The sequence below is a fragment of the Zeus faber genome (genome assembly GCF_960531495.2).
Source record: "Zeus faber genome assembly, chromosome: 13".
Classification (NCBI taxonomy): Eukaryota; Metazoa; Chordata; class Actinopteri; order Zeiformes; family Zeidae; genus Zeus; species Zeus faber.
Window position 1 is genome coordinate 11,011,065 of NC_137198.1, and position 16,159 is coordinate 11,027,223.

The 16,159-nt window shown below is 44.6% G+C and overlaps 1 protein-coding gene across 1 annotated transcript; it reads left to right on the forward strand.

The window, feature by feature from the left end:
- Window positions 1-11,938: 11,938 nt before the first annotated feature.
- On the forward strand, window positions 11,939-16,023 carry LOC307239062 (uncharacterized protein). The gene is made up of 3 exons (XM_080012286.1): window positions 11,939-12,648; window positions 12,817-12,884; window positions 15,174-16,023. The coding sequence occupies exons 1-3, from the start codon at window positions 12,226-12,228 to the stop codon at window positions 15,274-15,276; spliced, it is 594 nt and encodes a 197-aa protein (XP_079868412.1). The 5' UTR covers window positions 11,939-12,225; the 3' UTR covers window positions 15,277-16,023.
- The last annotated feature ends 136 nt before the right edge of the window (window positions 16,024-16,159 follow it).

Consider the following 16,159-nt stretch of genomic DNA (forward strand, 5'->3'; position numbering starts at 1 on the left):
AAAATAAAATGAAAACAAGAGAAGCGATAAGGCATCGTTGGCTTTGAAAATGATGAGAACGATAGAGGGTATATTAAAGAGCAACAAATATAAAAGGCAGTAAAAAACAGGTGCACATACAATCAGTTAGTCAAGCGCAAAAAAATGACCGAACCTACCTACTCAAACCTATTACACTTAAACTACACCTAAACAAACTCACACTGAAGTGCATTGCGGAGCTCAAGTCGCCGTCCTCCTACGGCGCCACCTTGACCTTCAGGGTGTAGTGTGTGTGTTACGGGTCGGTCTCAAATGAACCATCAAATAAGAATGTATATTGGTAGACAAGAGCCAACAAAATTGATCAAAATGAGCAATAAATAAAATAAATATGAAAATGGAAAACTTTGAGGTATTGCAACTGTTTGGTTGACTTGGGTTTAATAATATTATTAGAGCACATCTCGGTATATTATATATACTGTATATATATATACACCCTGTTTAGCTTTAATGGAACATATACCTTGTATATATGTTTATGTATATGTTCGGTTTATGTATATATTCGGTATATGTTAGGTATATGTTCCATTAAAGCTAAACGGGGATGTTTGTCATCCATAAGAGCAAAGAAGAAGAAGAGCAATCTTTAATTGTCACACAGCACACCACACTACAACACATGCACACGCACGTGCTTTGGATGGTGGCCGGTGAAATGAGGCCTCTGCGTTTCACCCATCCTGGCTTGTCCTTCCTCCGGGGCCGCAGCCAGGAGCAGTGGGCAGCATACGTGGACGCGCCCGGGGGACCTGGTGATGAGTGTCCATCGCTTGTGAGACGATGATGGATTCATGTTTTTGGTGGGGGTCCTTACTGACGTGAGGTGGAGGAAACCCCATGTGAGCACGGGGAGAACACGCAAACTCCACACAGAAAGGCTCCTATTTGGGAGATAACCCGCCGGAGCACGGCCCAAACTAACGCCCAAACTATCCCGTTCATCAACAACCCTTCATGATTCAATCCTGGTTCCGGGAGCCGTTCCAAGCAGCTTTTTTTTTTTTTTTTTTTTTTTTTTTTAAACCCTCCTTTCCAATCGCCTAACCTGAGAGATCCATGTTCGAATCAAAGCCCGGGTGAGCTGAGCTACAAAAGGGGAGGCCGGCTCGTCGCTCCATCGCCAAAAGACACTCCGGGTGTAATTGACCCCGTTCCGCCCGCTGAAATGTCACGGCCGCTCGTATACCAGGTGGGTCGTTCCGTCAGCTCGTAAAATGGCCCCCCTCGCTCGGCGCCGAAAACACCGTAACGTTATATGACACAACACTAATAAAAGGAAGCACCCTGGAAGACACGCGCTTGTGTAATTAGCGCCACTGATCAACATCGAGTTTGCCCGCCCGCTGGTACGCCGGATAATTGGCAATTTAAACCGGTGTTTCAGGGTGTGATCAGATAATTACGAGAGGGATTAGCAGGGATCCTGGTCAACGTACGGTCGCGTCGTCAACGTCAATATTTTGGTTTACTTTTCTAATCATGCCTCATATTGCGTCATGAAATATTTTTGTGTTGTGTGCAGTCTCTACACTGCATCTGGAGGAAGTATCCCCTAATGTGTGCCTGTTATTCACTTTTAATCCGGAACTCAACTGAAATGGCCTTTCCCAGTCGTGGTTTAAAATGGTCTCAGACTAAAAAAAAAATCTGATTTCCAGAAGGAACATTAGAGCTGATCTAAGTCCTAAGTGAAGGTTTGAATCAAACCTTTTGGATGAATGGACGTGGGCCTCCAGGGTCGACCACGAGGGCAGAGGAAATGGACGATCGGGACAGAAGGAGCAGTCGTCCTCCGTTACAGGACCTTAAGTCTGGGTGAATCTCAACTTAGGCAACGTCTCAGAAAGGCATTTTTACAATTCTGGAGCTTAGCTTAGTCCCGATTTTGATTAAACCCCCGTCTCCGAATCTGCCCGTAAATGATTGAACGGCTGCGGGGAAATTAAAATAACGCAAGAACCCACGTTTTCCCCGGAATCGACAGTCATTCCCCCCTGTGAGACATCCGCCGCCCCCTCTCCACGTGGAGACGACCCGTCTTCAGCGCAGGACTGTTTGGCTTTCATTTCCAGCCGCCAATTACGGAAGAGCCTTATTTAATTTATATGTTAATGACACCGGTGATGTCAGGCGGTGGGTTAAGGAGGAGCGGCCTTTTTGCGGCTGGTGCTCCTTCGCCTCGCGCTCCCGCTGCATGACTGCGCCGACCGCTGGAGTGAGGTGGAGTGAGCTCCGTCCCTTGACACGCGACGCGGGAGGAATGTAATTAACTGTGACATATTGTTGTTAACATTTAGTGAGATGCCAACGTTGCCCTTTGTTTTGTTTTTTTTATGTCTGTGTACAAGATGTAGGTTGGCAGTCGTTCCATCTGGGTCGAACGAGGGCAATAAAAGGAGATGGCGTTATGCCAGCGAGGTAAAAGTGACATTCCTGAACATCTGACACATTAGGGAGCGTTTATTTCAGGAATATTTAGTGGATAATTAAAGAAAAAAAATATATATATAGTCAGGATAGTGGTTAAGACAACGGTAGTTGGGTATCAAATGGAAGGGCTGTGAGACTGCAGAACATCTCCGCGAAACAGACTCGATTGATATATTTTGGAAACTTTTGGGGAGGTGGACTCTCTCCTTTTGCCGGTGTACTGGAAATCATGGGGTTGCAACTCAAGCCCAGAATATGTTGCCTATAACGCTGCCTATCACGCTGTGCATTATGGGAAGCCTTTTGCCCTGACACAAGCCCTTCCGTCTCCGATTCCCCCATGAGAAGATCATATTTTCTCTTGATGGTCAAGTGTACAGAACAATAATACAGGTAGAAGAGGAGGCTTTATTATTACTATAATGTAATTTTTTTTAAAGGTATTGTTTTATATGAACTGGGCAGGGTGTTTGGGACCGTTGGATGTGTGTGCCAGAACCAGCTCTGCAGACTTCACAAGCTGCTGTTTTTGATGTGGCTGTTTTTTTTTTCTACTTTCCGGTTCCCTGTTAAAAATCAGGCCCATTTCCTACAGACACATGAGTACATTAATGAGACGCCGAGTATTGATTTCCAATAAAACACTCGGCTGCTTTGTTGCATTTCCTTAACCTTGACTTCCACCGACCTGACATTGCCGCCTTTTTCCCCTCCAGCTTTGTCGGATTTTTCCCATTTTATTTTTCCTCTGACTCTGACTGGATGTTTTTCCCACTTTTGTCTCCAGCACTTGGCATCTGTCGTTCCATTCTCAATCGGGTTGAAACCCCCCCCCCAAAAAAAAACAGAAAACCATTAATTAACATCTTCCACAAATTCAACCAGTTCCCTGTGCACAGGGCTCAGATAGAAAGAAAGAAGTAGGATAGATTAAAAAAAAAATGTTGAATCGGAAAATAATTTCATGCTTTGACATTTCAATGAAAGCCTTGCATCGCGGTGCAAGGCTTTCACCCACGGATGGGTCTGGGCCGCCTGCGCTGTCGTGCAGCATGCTGCGTCCCATTTGGGCTGAGCGCTGCCGGAAGGTGGGTCGCCGTGCCGAGGCCTCAGACGCCGGCGCTCCTGTCTGACAGGCGGAACGTCTCCCGCCCGCGTGGCGGCAGGGTGCCAAGACCGGGTCCCCCCGCACCTGGACCAGTTTGGTGTTTCGGGGTATGTTTGAAGAGACAAGTTGTTTGAATTAGAGGGGAATGTATTCATGAAGTGTCTGTGGAAAGCTGTGGGGTGGGGCGGGCGGTTGAACAAAGGATCCCGTTGGGTCACAATATGTAAAATGTCAATCTGCCATTCTGTCTGATCACGTATAGTACTCATGCATAAAACATATTAAAGCATACATGCAAAATGTCCTGCTATTACTGTCTGAATTGTTGATTCAGAGGCTTACCGGCTTATTGTTTATTTATAGGCACATCTTTTATAGTATTTTGCCATTTAAAATTGTTTGTATAGGGACAATTTTTTTTCTCTTTGAAACCACATGCAATCCTCTGCACAACCTGTGGACTCCTTACGTAAGCTGGGTCTCAGGAGAAGAAGAAGCAGAATTATTCAGCCTCGTCCGCCGAGCTCTGATAACAACGAACAACGGGAGCGCGGGGATCCCCTGGAAAGACAGCGAGACGAGCAGACCTCTTCACACGAAGCCCGGAGAAACGAAACCAGGAGAGGCAGCTTCCCTCGGAACGTGTCAAAAGTGGTTTAACGTGGTTGGAAGTTGATTCGGCTTCAGGGGACGTCTGCGGTAACCAAAACCAATCTGTTTTTTTTTTTGTTTTTTTTTTTGTTTTTTTTTGCCAGGCTGTTGCTTCTCAGATTTATACACATGTCCTGAAGTCAATTATTTTGCCGTATTTCACCAAACATAAATCGCCGCCGAAAGAAAGCTGTTTTATGCAGATTTTCAGACATCAATGTGTCATAAAGCGGAGAAATGCTTTAAAAGAAAAAAAAAAAAAAAACACTCTGCCCTCGCCGATCCCGGCTTCGAGGCTTTGATCAGCACAACCTGCCATATGTCAGTGTATGTTTACTGCATCTTTATCATATGCCGAGGCAGTTAACTTTTACAACCCAGTGCTTTTGAGCGGTGGACGAGATGCATACGTCCTCACAAAAAACTGTTGAGAAAATCTGTTTCGTTTTTTTTGTTGTTTTTTTTTTGTTTTTTTTCTCGCCTCCCCATCATGGACTTTCTGCCGTGTCTGCCGGATCCAAGTGAATTAGATGCGATTGCAGACGTGCTCATAAATCTCCCTAACACTGAGCTAACACGTTTCCAACTCGCTTACCAGGTGCAATTTGTCAAGAACGGGTAAATCTGCTCCGCGCGGATCGCAGCCTCCTGGTTTCGGGAGAAGCTACACCCGTACGTCCGCCGTCAACCGCTACGGTGGTTGGCACCGCCAGAGCTTAAACCGAAAAAAAAAAACAACAAGTTATCTTAAGGGAGACGGTATGGCGAACGATGGCGGCGGCAGCCATGCAAGGCGTGCACCTGCTCATCGAGAGCAGTTAGGGGGTCAAGTGTCTTGCTCAAGGACACTTCAGCATGCTACCGGGAGGAGCCCGGGGATCGATCCGGCAACCTTCCAATCACTAGACGACCCGCTCTGCCTCCTGAGTGATTGCCCCACTATATACAGCAAAACTGTCCAGTATCGGCTCAAACGTGACACCACAGAACCTGCCCCCAAAAGATAAATAAAGGCTTTGTTTTGATCTCCAAAACGAGTGTGTGCCTGTGCAGTACAGTCAGGATTGGAATGGATACCTTATACATTATGTAAGACCAAAAACAACTTGCACACCACGGAAAAGGGGAAAAGAAATACATATAAAATGTATTTTCGGTGGGTATAGAGCGATTGCCTGCAAAGACCTGGTGTTCAAATCTCAGTTGTGTGTTTCTTGGCAGAGTTTGTGTGTCCTCCCCTCGGTTGCTCCGGTGCCTCTCCGGGTGCCCTGTCCATTGATGTCCGCTGATGTCCTGCTCAGGCTGATTGGAGACTCTACGTTCACTGTAGTGTCCTCTACTCCACAGTGAATGTGTGTGACGCCACAGCGGCCGTGCACTCATTGTCAGCTGGAACTGACCCCAGCCCTCATAGGACCCCAGAGCACCCTGACCATAGGAAATGAATGGATTGATAAATGGATGTATGGAAGAGTGGATGGATATACGGCAGGATATATACTGTAGATGAATGGATAGACAGATGGATACTGAAGAAGTGACAAAAATCGTATAGATTTAGATATAAATATTTGAACGGCATCGCTCCTATGCGACATTGGACTTCGGCTTAAAAAAAAAAGTTTCCTATTGCATGATATTCCTTTTGAAAGACAGCGTGCACACACATTGTGTGCAGCGGCACATGATGGAGAATTGCACACACGCACGTACATCTTGAACCACTCACCAATGAGGATGTTTTCAATGACTGGAAAATAGAGAATTAGATCAAGCCAAGCCTTATGCAAACAAAACACTTCAACGTTGCTTTTGCAATTGGCTTCAACTGCGTGTCAATAAAGGAAACGTTTTGCCAATAAAGTGACTCATCACATTTGAGTTAATTCTCTCCCTGGAGCCTGAGAACAGCTTTGTCTGTCTGCCTGCCTGCTGCCTGCCTGCCTGCCTGCCTGCCTGCCTGTCTGTCCGTCTGTCTCATTTCCCACTCGTCTTTTCTTTTTAATTTTCTTTCTTTCTCCTGGACATGTTCTTGCAAGTGAATTTCCTCCGTTGTTGTGTCTGGCTCGTTTATAAAACTAACGGCTGTTCTAAATCATCATTCCCTCTGCAATTCGACGACCAAATGCTTTTTCAGGGTTTGGCTGTTTGTTTGTTTGTTTGTTTGTTTGTTTTTTGTTTTTTACAAATGGCGAAACATTGGCGAATGTTTTATCTGATCTTTTTATCGGGTTTATCAAGTTTGTCTGTTTGTATGTTACCGTTTTTTTGTGTACAACAAACTGCTCCAAACAAATTGCCCCTAGTGGGATTAATATTGTAATTGTATTGTATTTGTATTGTATTGTATTTTGTATTTGTACTGTATTGTGTTGTGTTGTGTTGGGTTGTATTTATGTATTGCATTGTGTTCTTTGGGATTGTGTGGTATTGTGTGGTATTGTATTGTATTGTGTTGATGAGGTTTTCCCTGGACTGTCATGGAAAGGTCTTATGATATAAACAGCCCTCCTCTTCTCCTCTTCTGCTCTTCTCCTCTTCTCCTCTTCTCCTACATAAAGGCCAAATAATGTAACAGTCTCAAAACTTTATTTTTAGACTGACAGAGAGAGACGACGAAAGAAAGATAATTCGGCGAGCTTCCAACAATCCCATTATGTAACGCAGTGATGTGGGGTATAGCTGTTTGAAAACCAGACTTCTTTAGATATTCATATTTGTAATGAATATATATTTTGCATGCGTGTTCATATTTTTTAATAATTCATTTTTGATTCTTTTTTTTCTTTTTTCTTTTTTGCATTTGTTGTTCCTTCAAAGGGCTCAACCTGAAACAACAAGATGTGTTCTTTAGAAGCCTTGCCCTGAAACCAGCTGAGATTTGGATAAAAAACATAAAACACTTCAACTCTTTGTGCTTCTACAGATCTATTGCTCAGGGATGTGTGTGTTGCGTTGGATCCTTGAGAGCCTGTTGGAAAATGTTTTTTGATTCCAATCCGTATCACTGCTCCAAGCGTGTTACTGTACGAAAGGAGTTAGAAATTCAGGGAGGCAAGTCTTGAAAGAAAGAAAATAATAATGAATAAAACAAAAAAACAAAGAAATCAAACAAAGCTTTTGGTCTTGATCATCTAAAAAGTAATGCTCAGTGCAGTGGAGCGCAACACTGTCAGCACCATGGACAGCAGCAATCTGGTATGGCGTTGACTTCTGAGCTTCTGTATTTTTTTTATTTTTCTGTATGTTTTTAGCGGAAGGATACCCAGGGAATGCATTGTCTCGGATTGATTTGTTTTTCCAGCATTTTTTGACACAGAGTAGAAATTAAAAGGGACTAATCACTGATTTAAAAAAGTCTTCGGGAACTTCACTTTTTTAATTCAACTCAATAGCATTGCTTCTATAGAAAGAGAGCGCCCTCTCAAGGCCAGAGAGACTTGACTCCCATTGGTCAATTCTAGGGACGGATGGCAATTTTGATATTATAATTATCCAACAGGGTATTCTTTTTAAATGGGAGATGCAGCAATTTGATGTTTTCTAAAGCTGACGCTGAATCAGAGCCACTGCAACTGGAGGGAAACCTAAAAACTGCTTGAGAGATATTTGAAACTGTGAATTCCACACTCCGAACATAATTTAAAAATTTTAACTGAGGCCTGACACGTTGCCGGAATCAATTCTCAGAAAAGCCTGTGAACCTTCTTTTTCTTTCTTGCGTTCTCGAAATATTTGTCAATACGGGAGCCTGTGTGCGCACCATCCAGGAGCCAACCGCTCACGAACTTAGGGGGAAGCTGGAGAGACGGGACACACCGTGACTCCACCTCAGTGTATTTGTTCCACGTCGGCGTTGGAGCCAGGACTTTGACTTTGGCTTGCTCTAATCAACGTGACGGGCTGTCTGCTGAAGAGGCATCCCAAAGAGCTGGGGAAAAATAAAAAATCAGCGCGAACAAAGGGGAGACATTTAAAAGTGTGTGCGGTTGATGATAAACCAGGTTAGCACTTGCCCGGGAGCCAGTGTGTGAAATGAGCTCAGGGAGTGAAACGGATCGCTCAGACGCAGCGGCGGGTCACAAGTTGAGCAATGCAGAAATGTAGAACGATGCAAAGTTGCACGACATGCAATACATAAATAATATGCTGGCCTAATATGGAAGGGATGTGAAGATGAAAGAGTGGAGAAGAGTTGAATTGACGTGGCTTGGCTTTTGAATATAATTTAATTTAATTTAATTTAATTTAATGGAATTTGATTGAATTGAATTGAATTGAATTGAATTGAATTGAATTGAATTGAATTGCATTGAATTGAATTGAATTGAATTGAATTGAATTGAGAAGAGAATAGAAGAGTATGCAGCATAATAAATAACTAATTGAATTTTGAATTGACTGACTTGAACGGAATTGAGTTCAGTTCAGTTCAGTTCAGCTCAATCGAGTTGAGTTTACTGTAAATTATTTCAATTGAAGTTTACCATCAACATCTGTTATTCAGTAATTCTAAATGACTCTTCTCTTCTCCCCCAATGAAATCTTTCTCCTGAAAGGCTATTGAGTGTTTTGAGAAGAGGTAATTGTTTTTTCCTCCCTGATTCCATGGGCTTTGACAGAGAAAATGGGCCGCAGAGCTGAAAAGACCTATCTGCACACAGCCTATCAATGGCATTCAGAAAAACCGCATGCAGAGATTAAAAAAAAATGTAATGGCAGTACAAGACACTGTTCATTTAATATGTAAATCACTTATTTTAAAATAAGGTGCAGCTTAATGACTCAAAATCATTGTTTGTACTCATTCATAAATGAAATGACTTTATTTTCCATGTGTTTAATCCTGGTGAAAAGGTAAGGCTGACAGAAACACTCAAGAAATTAATTATTTTTCCCCATGATATAAATACTGTATTGTGTTGTTTTTCTTTAATGCTGGCACCATCTGCTGGTCACAAAGCTAACATCATGTATTTCCTATGCATGCTGAATATACAACAATACACAATATGAGGATAAATAGCTGGTGATGCGGATAACTTATATTTTACAATATCTCATGAGTGAATGTCAATTGAAGACGTAACCTGGTAAAAGTGCCATCCTGCACCCTACCGGGTCATGAGTGCGTGTCTTTTTGCGTACTTGTCGACGTCAGTGTGGGTGCAAAGCCCTTCCGCCCCACACAATGTAATCCAACTGATTGAGAGGAATAGCTGAAAGATAAATAGAACCGCCCCTGGCTCATTTACTACGGTTGCGATCTCTTGGCTGCGTCGCCCGTTGCCCCGGCAACCTTATGCCACTGAGTCTGAGTTACAATATGCCTCTGTCTCAGCCTCGCTCGTCTGTTCTGCTCATACGTCTCTCCTTAGTGGACTTTCTGAGACAAGGCTCTGTTTGATCGCGAAGGAGAAGGTCGAAAAAGACCTGCCAGAAAAAAAAAGAGACGGGGGGTGTCGGCCTCCGAAAAAAAAGGATGGTTTCTGTGTAGCCGTGTGGTTTTACGTGGAAACAGGAAATCGATATATGACAAAAAATAGCGCGGTTGTGGGACTACACTGATACGGGCGCGGATAACGGATGTCTGGTAGAATGAGTGTGACGCCTTTGAACGACCGCTTAGGGTCTCCCAACCTTGAAAGTGGGGGAATCTCGGCTTCGTCCTGAAAGGTCAAGACTTGAGATGACTTTAAGAAGTTAATGATTCATTTAAGGGTCGCGTCGAAGGAAACACCTGACTTGCTTGTACGACCTTGTTTCAGCTGAGTTTGAGCCTTTTGTTCTCCCACTGGTGATGTTTATGTTCCCGGTGGTGCGAGAGACTTAGGCACGTTTTACAGGCATACCTATCAGTGGGCAGCCATCTTGTAAAACACACTCTGGGGATTGTGTTTCTCCAAATATTGGGGGGGGGGGAGCACATTTGACTCCTGAAACAACTTGGTTTTTACTTCCTTCCGTGTAAAAGTTCTTTCTTACGTGTTTTTTTGCTTTCTATCCTTCCATTCTCAGCTAGTAAATACAAGACAGGCCACGCACATCTCTCCAAACATGGCGCAATATACGAAGCTGTGATGAATGAAGTGTGTGTTCAGAAAGAAAGAGCTCCTCCTTTGTTCGGGCCTCCCAGCTGAAAGAGAGAATATTCTGAAAAAAAGTGAAGGAAGTCCTGGAAACCACAGATATTCGGCTGGCTGCTGTGGCCTCAGAACCCCCCGCCCCCCTCCCCTCTGGAAACCCGGTCGAGCTGTTCTCCAGATGTTGCCGTCCGCGTGAGAGCTCGGCTCAAAAATGGAAGACGGGGAGCCGGCCCCTTGAGAACACACAAACGCGGCGACGTGTGAACGCTCGAAAAACACGCAGCACATTCCGCGCGGGATGGGGAGTGTTTTCCTGACGGTCACACGGAGGGTGGGAAGTAATCGGGTCTTGGGAGGACCAGAGTTAACACCGCCAGGAAGTCTTTGACTCGGTTGGCCTCCAGAATAAGAACAGGTTGCACAGCTGTCTGGTGAACGAACACACAGAACGATAACTAAGTGTGTGTGTGTGTGTGTATGTGTGTGTGTGTGTGAGTGTGCGCGTGTGTGTGTGTGTGTGCGTCTGTGCGTGTGTGTGTGAGTGCGTGCGTGTGTGTGCGCGCATGCATGTGTGTGTGTGTGTTAATAAAAGACGGTAAACAAACTCCTCCAGCGGGGTTGACTCGGGGTTGCTGCTGTACAGTGCCGTTAGAGGTTCCCCCTGTGCGTTCCTTTGTGCTCGCGAGTGGATCCAAACAAAAGCTTATTGAGGAATCTCTGGGACGGCCAAGCTGTTGGAAAGGAATGCCCTTTCCTTGTGTGTGTGGCTCGGCTACTCGAGCAATCATTCACCGCCGAAGCCGCTGGGACGGGGGCCCTTCCTGACAGGCGGACAGGGACCCACATCCCTCTTCTCTTTACTCGCCTCAATAAACCCTATTAGCTAAACACAGACGGGCAGTGGGGCCGGCCTTTGTTACTGAGGGCATTCGCAGCAGATAAATCAAAGCAATTGCTGCGTGTCAATCAGGTTTTATGATTACAGACCCGCATGTTAAATATCATAAACTGTAGTTTAGTGAGTAGAGATGGACTTGAGAAGTGGGGTTTTTTTTTTTTCTTCTCACGATTTATTGATAACAAATACGGACCGTTCTACATGGACATTGACAGAGACGTCTCTGGGTAAACGATTCAATTAAAGAACCATAATATACTGTGATTCGCGTTATCAAGTATCAAGTATCAAGAGGTTTATTTTGTGTGAAAATAGGAGCGGCCTCTGCCCCATGTTCCAAGTTGTTCCATGTTGGGTTGCCAAACTTTTCAGGGCATTTTTTTTTAATGGCCAAAATTTATGTAGAGGCCACGTAGTCCATGTGTTTATTTATGTGTTTTCACAACAAAAAAAACAACACAAAAAGAACATATATATATATATGTGTACATACAACCAAAAAAAAAAAATATACACACACACACACACAAATAAATAAAACATTTTTAAATAACTAAATAAATAAATATATACACTATTTTCCTGCTCGCCATTCCTTCGGGGACATTTAGGGGGCCGCGGACCAGAGTTTGGGAACCCCCGACTTGGCCCAAACCGTTGTTACGTAAACAACTCTTGTAATTCTGTGCGCCCTGCAGATGGACTGTGGAGCGCACAAGTTGGGACTGGATCTCCTCAAGGACAGTTCGCTCCTTTGCTTGTTCGTTTGTTCGTTTATTGGTGGGGTTTTTGGTTTTTTTTCCCATAAGAACGCGTGCAATGCGACGCAAGGAGACACTTTATGGGCCCGAAGCTGCAGGACTTACCCCTCCGATAGTTCTCGTATCAGAGGGAAGAGCTGGTTTCTTCTGCGTCCGCTCGGAGAAGTTAACCTTCAACCCACGGGGAGGCAGAGTGTCCCGGTGCGCGGACCTGGAAATGCGCCTCCTCCTCCGCCTCCAGACATGGGCGGCGGTCTGAGCCGGGGCAAGAAGGTCGCGCCCGCGCGCGTCGGCGAAAGACACGCGTCCGACGCGAGCTTTTCGCCACGGGAGGAACTTTCCTCCGGGGTCGGGCCCGGGTCCACCGCCGACGCGACGCGACGCGCGCACCTGGAGACGCGCGGCGGAGGACGCGACACGGGCGGCGGTGGAGCGGCGGGCGCCGCGGCGACGGGCTGCCGGGGCGCCGCGGGGGGCGGGGGCGACCTGGCCGGGGCGAAGAACGGTTCCGCCGGGAAGACCCCCGCCAGATCCAGGACCTACGGACTGTGTCGCTTTAAACGCGCGGATTCCGACAACGAGGAGTCCGCGCAGGACAGCGCTGTCGTCTTCAGCCACTTGGTGGGAAAACACGCGCCTCGGAGGAGCCCCGATACCCGGCACAGAGTGGGTTCTTAGAATTAACTTTACAAATTCATTTGTAAAGTTATTGGCACCGTATATCTCGATATGTTTAATTTATGTGAAGTAATTTTGAATTACTCTTATTACTCTTTGTTTTTTAGTGCATTATAGGAATGTTGTTGTTGTTGTTATTATGTACATTGTCCCAAGTCCCTACAGGTCCTCTTACAAGGGGATTCCACTGTGGAACCAGTTCCAAACACAGTAACGGACCCAGAGTAAGCATTTCACGCACTCACGCACACACACACACACACACACACACACACACACACACACACACACACACACACACACACACACACACACATTGCAATATTAACCCAACTGTGTTAAATATTTGCTTTGAAATATCCATCTTAAACTGAATGTACTTAAAGGTGCAGTGTGTAGAATTTAGTGGCATCTCGCGGCGAGGTTGCAAATTGCAACCAACAGAACACCCCTCCCCATGGCGGTGCAACATGGCGGCCTCCATGGAAACTATCGTGGTCGCGAAAAAAGTGGAAGGCCCTCTCCAGAGCCAATGTTTGGTTTGTCCGCTCTGGGCTACTGTAGAAGAAACATGGCGGTGCATGGTATACACTAATTAAAACACTTGTGAATAGGATATTTCATTTCTGCCAAGCCTGTTCCGTAAATTCTACACACTGCACCTTTAAGTACAGTAAAAATGTGCCTTTACTTTTTTACTTTCCACCACTGATGTTTAGGCCCTTGAGGGATGTCTCCAGCTAATCAGAGACAAATAAAAATGTCAAGGGTTTCAAAAATGCCTGGAGTTTCTGCTCTGTTCACCGACCTATCAAAAGCCTTTGATACAGTTGACCATTCCCTGCTCTTACACAGATGGCTAAGTATTGGTCATGACCCTAATGCTTATTGATTGTTCCAAAACCACCTCTCTGACAGACAGCAGTGCGTGAAAATGGGTCATGTTCAATTTTTAATTTAAAGCGACAACAAAAGGTGTCCCTCAAGGTTCGATTTTAGGACTGGTCCTTTTCACAATTGATATCAATGATATTGTCCAGTCTTTGAATACCTTTAGTGTCCGTCTGTACGCAGATGACACTATCTTACAATGCTGGGCTGACTCCATACAATTGGCTATAACAATGTGCAACTTTCTCATGTTCTTCAAGAGGCACTTAGCGATCTCAAACTGATGTTAAATGCTGGAAAAAAACTAAATATGTGATATTTACAAGAGCTTAGAAAATCGATCATAGCAAACTTCATAAACTTAACTCGGTGCAGCTATTGAAGAGTCCCACACTATAAATATTTAGGCATCTGGATTGATGATGAGCTCACTTTTAAAGTTCACACTGCTGGGGGCAGTGGCTCAGGAGGTAGAGCCTGTCGTCTAGTGTCCAGAAGGTTGCCAGTTAAATTCCTGGCTCCTCCTGGTAGCGTGCTGATGTGTCCCTGAGCAAGACACTGAACCCCATAACTGCTCCCCAGGCACCGCTAGATGGCGTCCCACTGCTCCTAGATACATCAGTTACTAGGATGGTAAAATGCGGAGAAATGCATTTCATTGCCTCAGTAGTTGTACTCAGTGCAATGACAATTAGTTGAATCTAATGTCGATAAACTGGTCGAAAAGCTGCAGCCAAAACTTGGCTTCCTTTATCTCAATAGAATCTGCTTTACCGTGTTTAGTAGAAAAAAAATTGTTGTAACTGTTTTACTTTGTCTTGGATTATGGTGATGTAATATATAGACATGCTGCTGTTACCAACCCTAAGCCCTTAGATGCTATATACTGTATCACTCTGCTCTTAGACGTATTACTGGTGATACCTGCAGTACCATCATTGTACTCTATGAAAAGGTTGGCTGGCCCTCTCTCTTTGGGAGACAAGATCAACACTGGTGTATGTTCATTTGCAAAGCGTTCCTAATAAAATGACCAATTTATGACTTTACTATTACACCTCAACGCAGGAGGGTATCAGGACTGGGTATCGAGCCCGCTCTCAGGACTGGTTTACATTAGATGTTCCGCGGGGTCAACTCCGAACTCGCAAAGGCTACTTTTAAAAGTTGCGCTCTGGATCGTGGAACAACCTACAATGCACTTTAAATATTGATTCCTTGTTACCATTGGGACATTTGCGAAATGTGCTTATCTCATTGTTTCAGAATGTAATTAGTTTAACTAGGAATTGTTTAAACCAATGTTGATGTTTGTGTTCTTCTCGTCTTCCAGACTTGTTTATTTATTTTTATTTTTTTTCTGTCTAATGTAATAATCTAATAATAATAATCAAATAATCTCGGCATCTTCGAAAATGAGGGTTCACCCCGCAACGTATCCCCTAGAATTAAATAAAGGTTAAATGAAACATTTGAAAAGACTACGTTTGTTTGTCTGCATTGTGACGAGTCTGCAGAGCAGATGAAATGTTCTTTTATAACAGAACGTTGGTTTGTATCATGAATGTTTGATGCCTCTGTAATGACAACATTATTCGTAATCCTTGCTTCATATGTTCCAGATCGTCACGCGGCGGCCAGAGCACCACAGCGGCCATGCCCATCAACCTGTACGACGGATCGGAAGAGGAGCTGATGGAGACTATTGTGAGGGAGTTTATCTGACACCCTCATCCCGGCACCACCCCCCCCGACCACCACCCACAGACACAGCCCCGCCCGCACCACACGAGACCGCTGCAAACTGACCCCGTCGTCCGGGGGGAAATGTCAAGAGGGGGCCGGCGATCAAAAAAACCTCGATTGAACTCACATTCCTGGTTATCCCAACACCAAGTCAGAGGAGAAAATTGTATTTATGAACGTTGTTATTTATGGATGCGCTGATCCGGTCCTTTCCATGAAGCCACATTTTATTCATCATCATGAAGCGTTTTTATGCGTGCAGTGCCAAAAAAAAAAATAATGTTTTTGAACCTTTGGCAGAACTCTTGACAGTGGCTTAAGAACTCCTTAATCATTTAATCCTGCGACGCTAGTCTTGCAGTACTGAATCCTAATTCCCTTTGCTGAACACCCATGGCCCACTTTTTTTTTTTGTAATCTATTGGTTGCTTCACTTTCATGTCTATTAACAGACTTAAGGTAAAATTTACAACAAAATGTGAGGAGAAAAATATCTTCCTCAGCTTGAGGATTACAATAGCCACACACAAGATTCGGCGAATTAACTTTTAAAAGACGGCCATTTCCTCAGACATTGGTCTTTCTCTTCCAAAATAAGAGCAAGTAAGCAACTGTGCAAATGTATGAGCTGGAAGTATTTATTTTAGGCTCATTTCCTGACCACAGTCGCTGAACTCCTTAAAAGGAATGTGTGGCTTCAGAATGGGCTCTGTGTGGCCCCTTCTTTGGCAGCCGTGTTTCTGCTGATCCAGACGGTATTTCACTACAAGTAGAGGCCGACTGCCACTAAGCGGTGGAACGCAAGACCAGTGTGTGCACTTTTACACTCAAGTTAACCAAGAGGGTTTGGTGTTTCAAAATC

Coding starts and splice junctions, on each gene's coding strand:
- LOC307239062 (XM_080012286.1), top strand. CDS start 12,226: ATGGGCGGCGGTCTGAGCCGGGGCAAGAAGGTCGCGCCCGCGCGCGTC. Junction 12,649..12,816: donor GCCCCGATACCCGGCACAGA/GTGGGTTCTTAG, acceptor CATTGTCCCAAG/TCCCTACAGGTCCTCTTACA. Junction 12,885..15,173: donor AACACAGTAACGGACCCAGA/GTAAGCATTTCA, acceptor CATATGTTCCAG/ATCGTCACGCGGCGGCCAGA.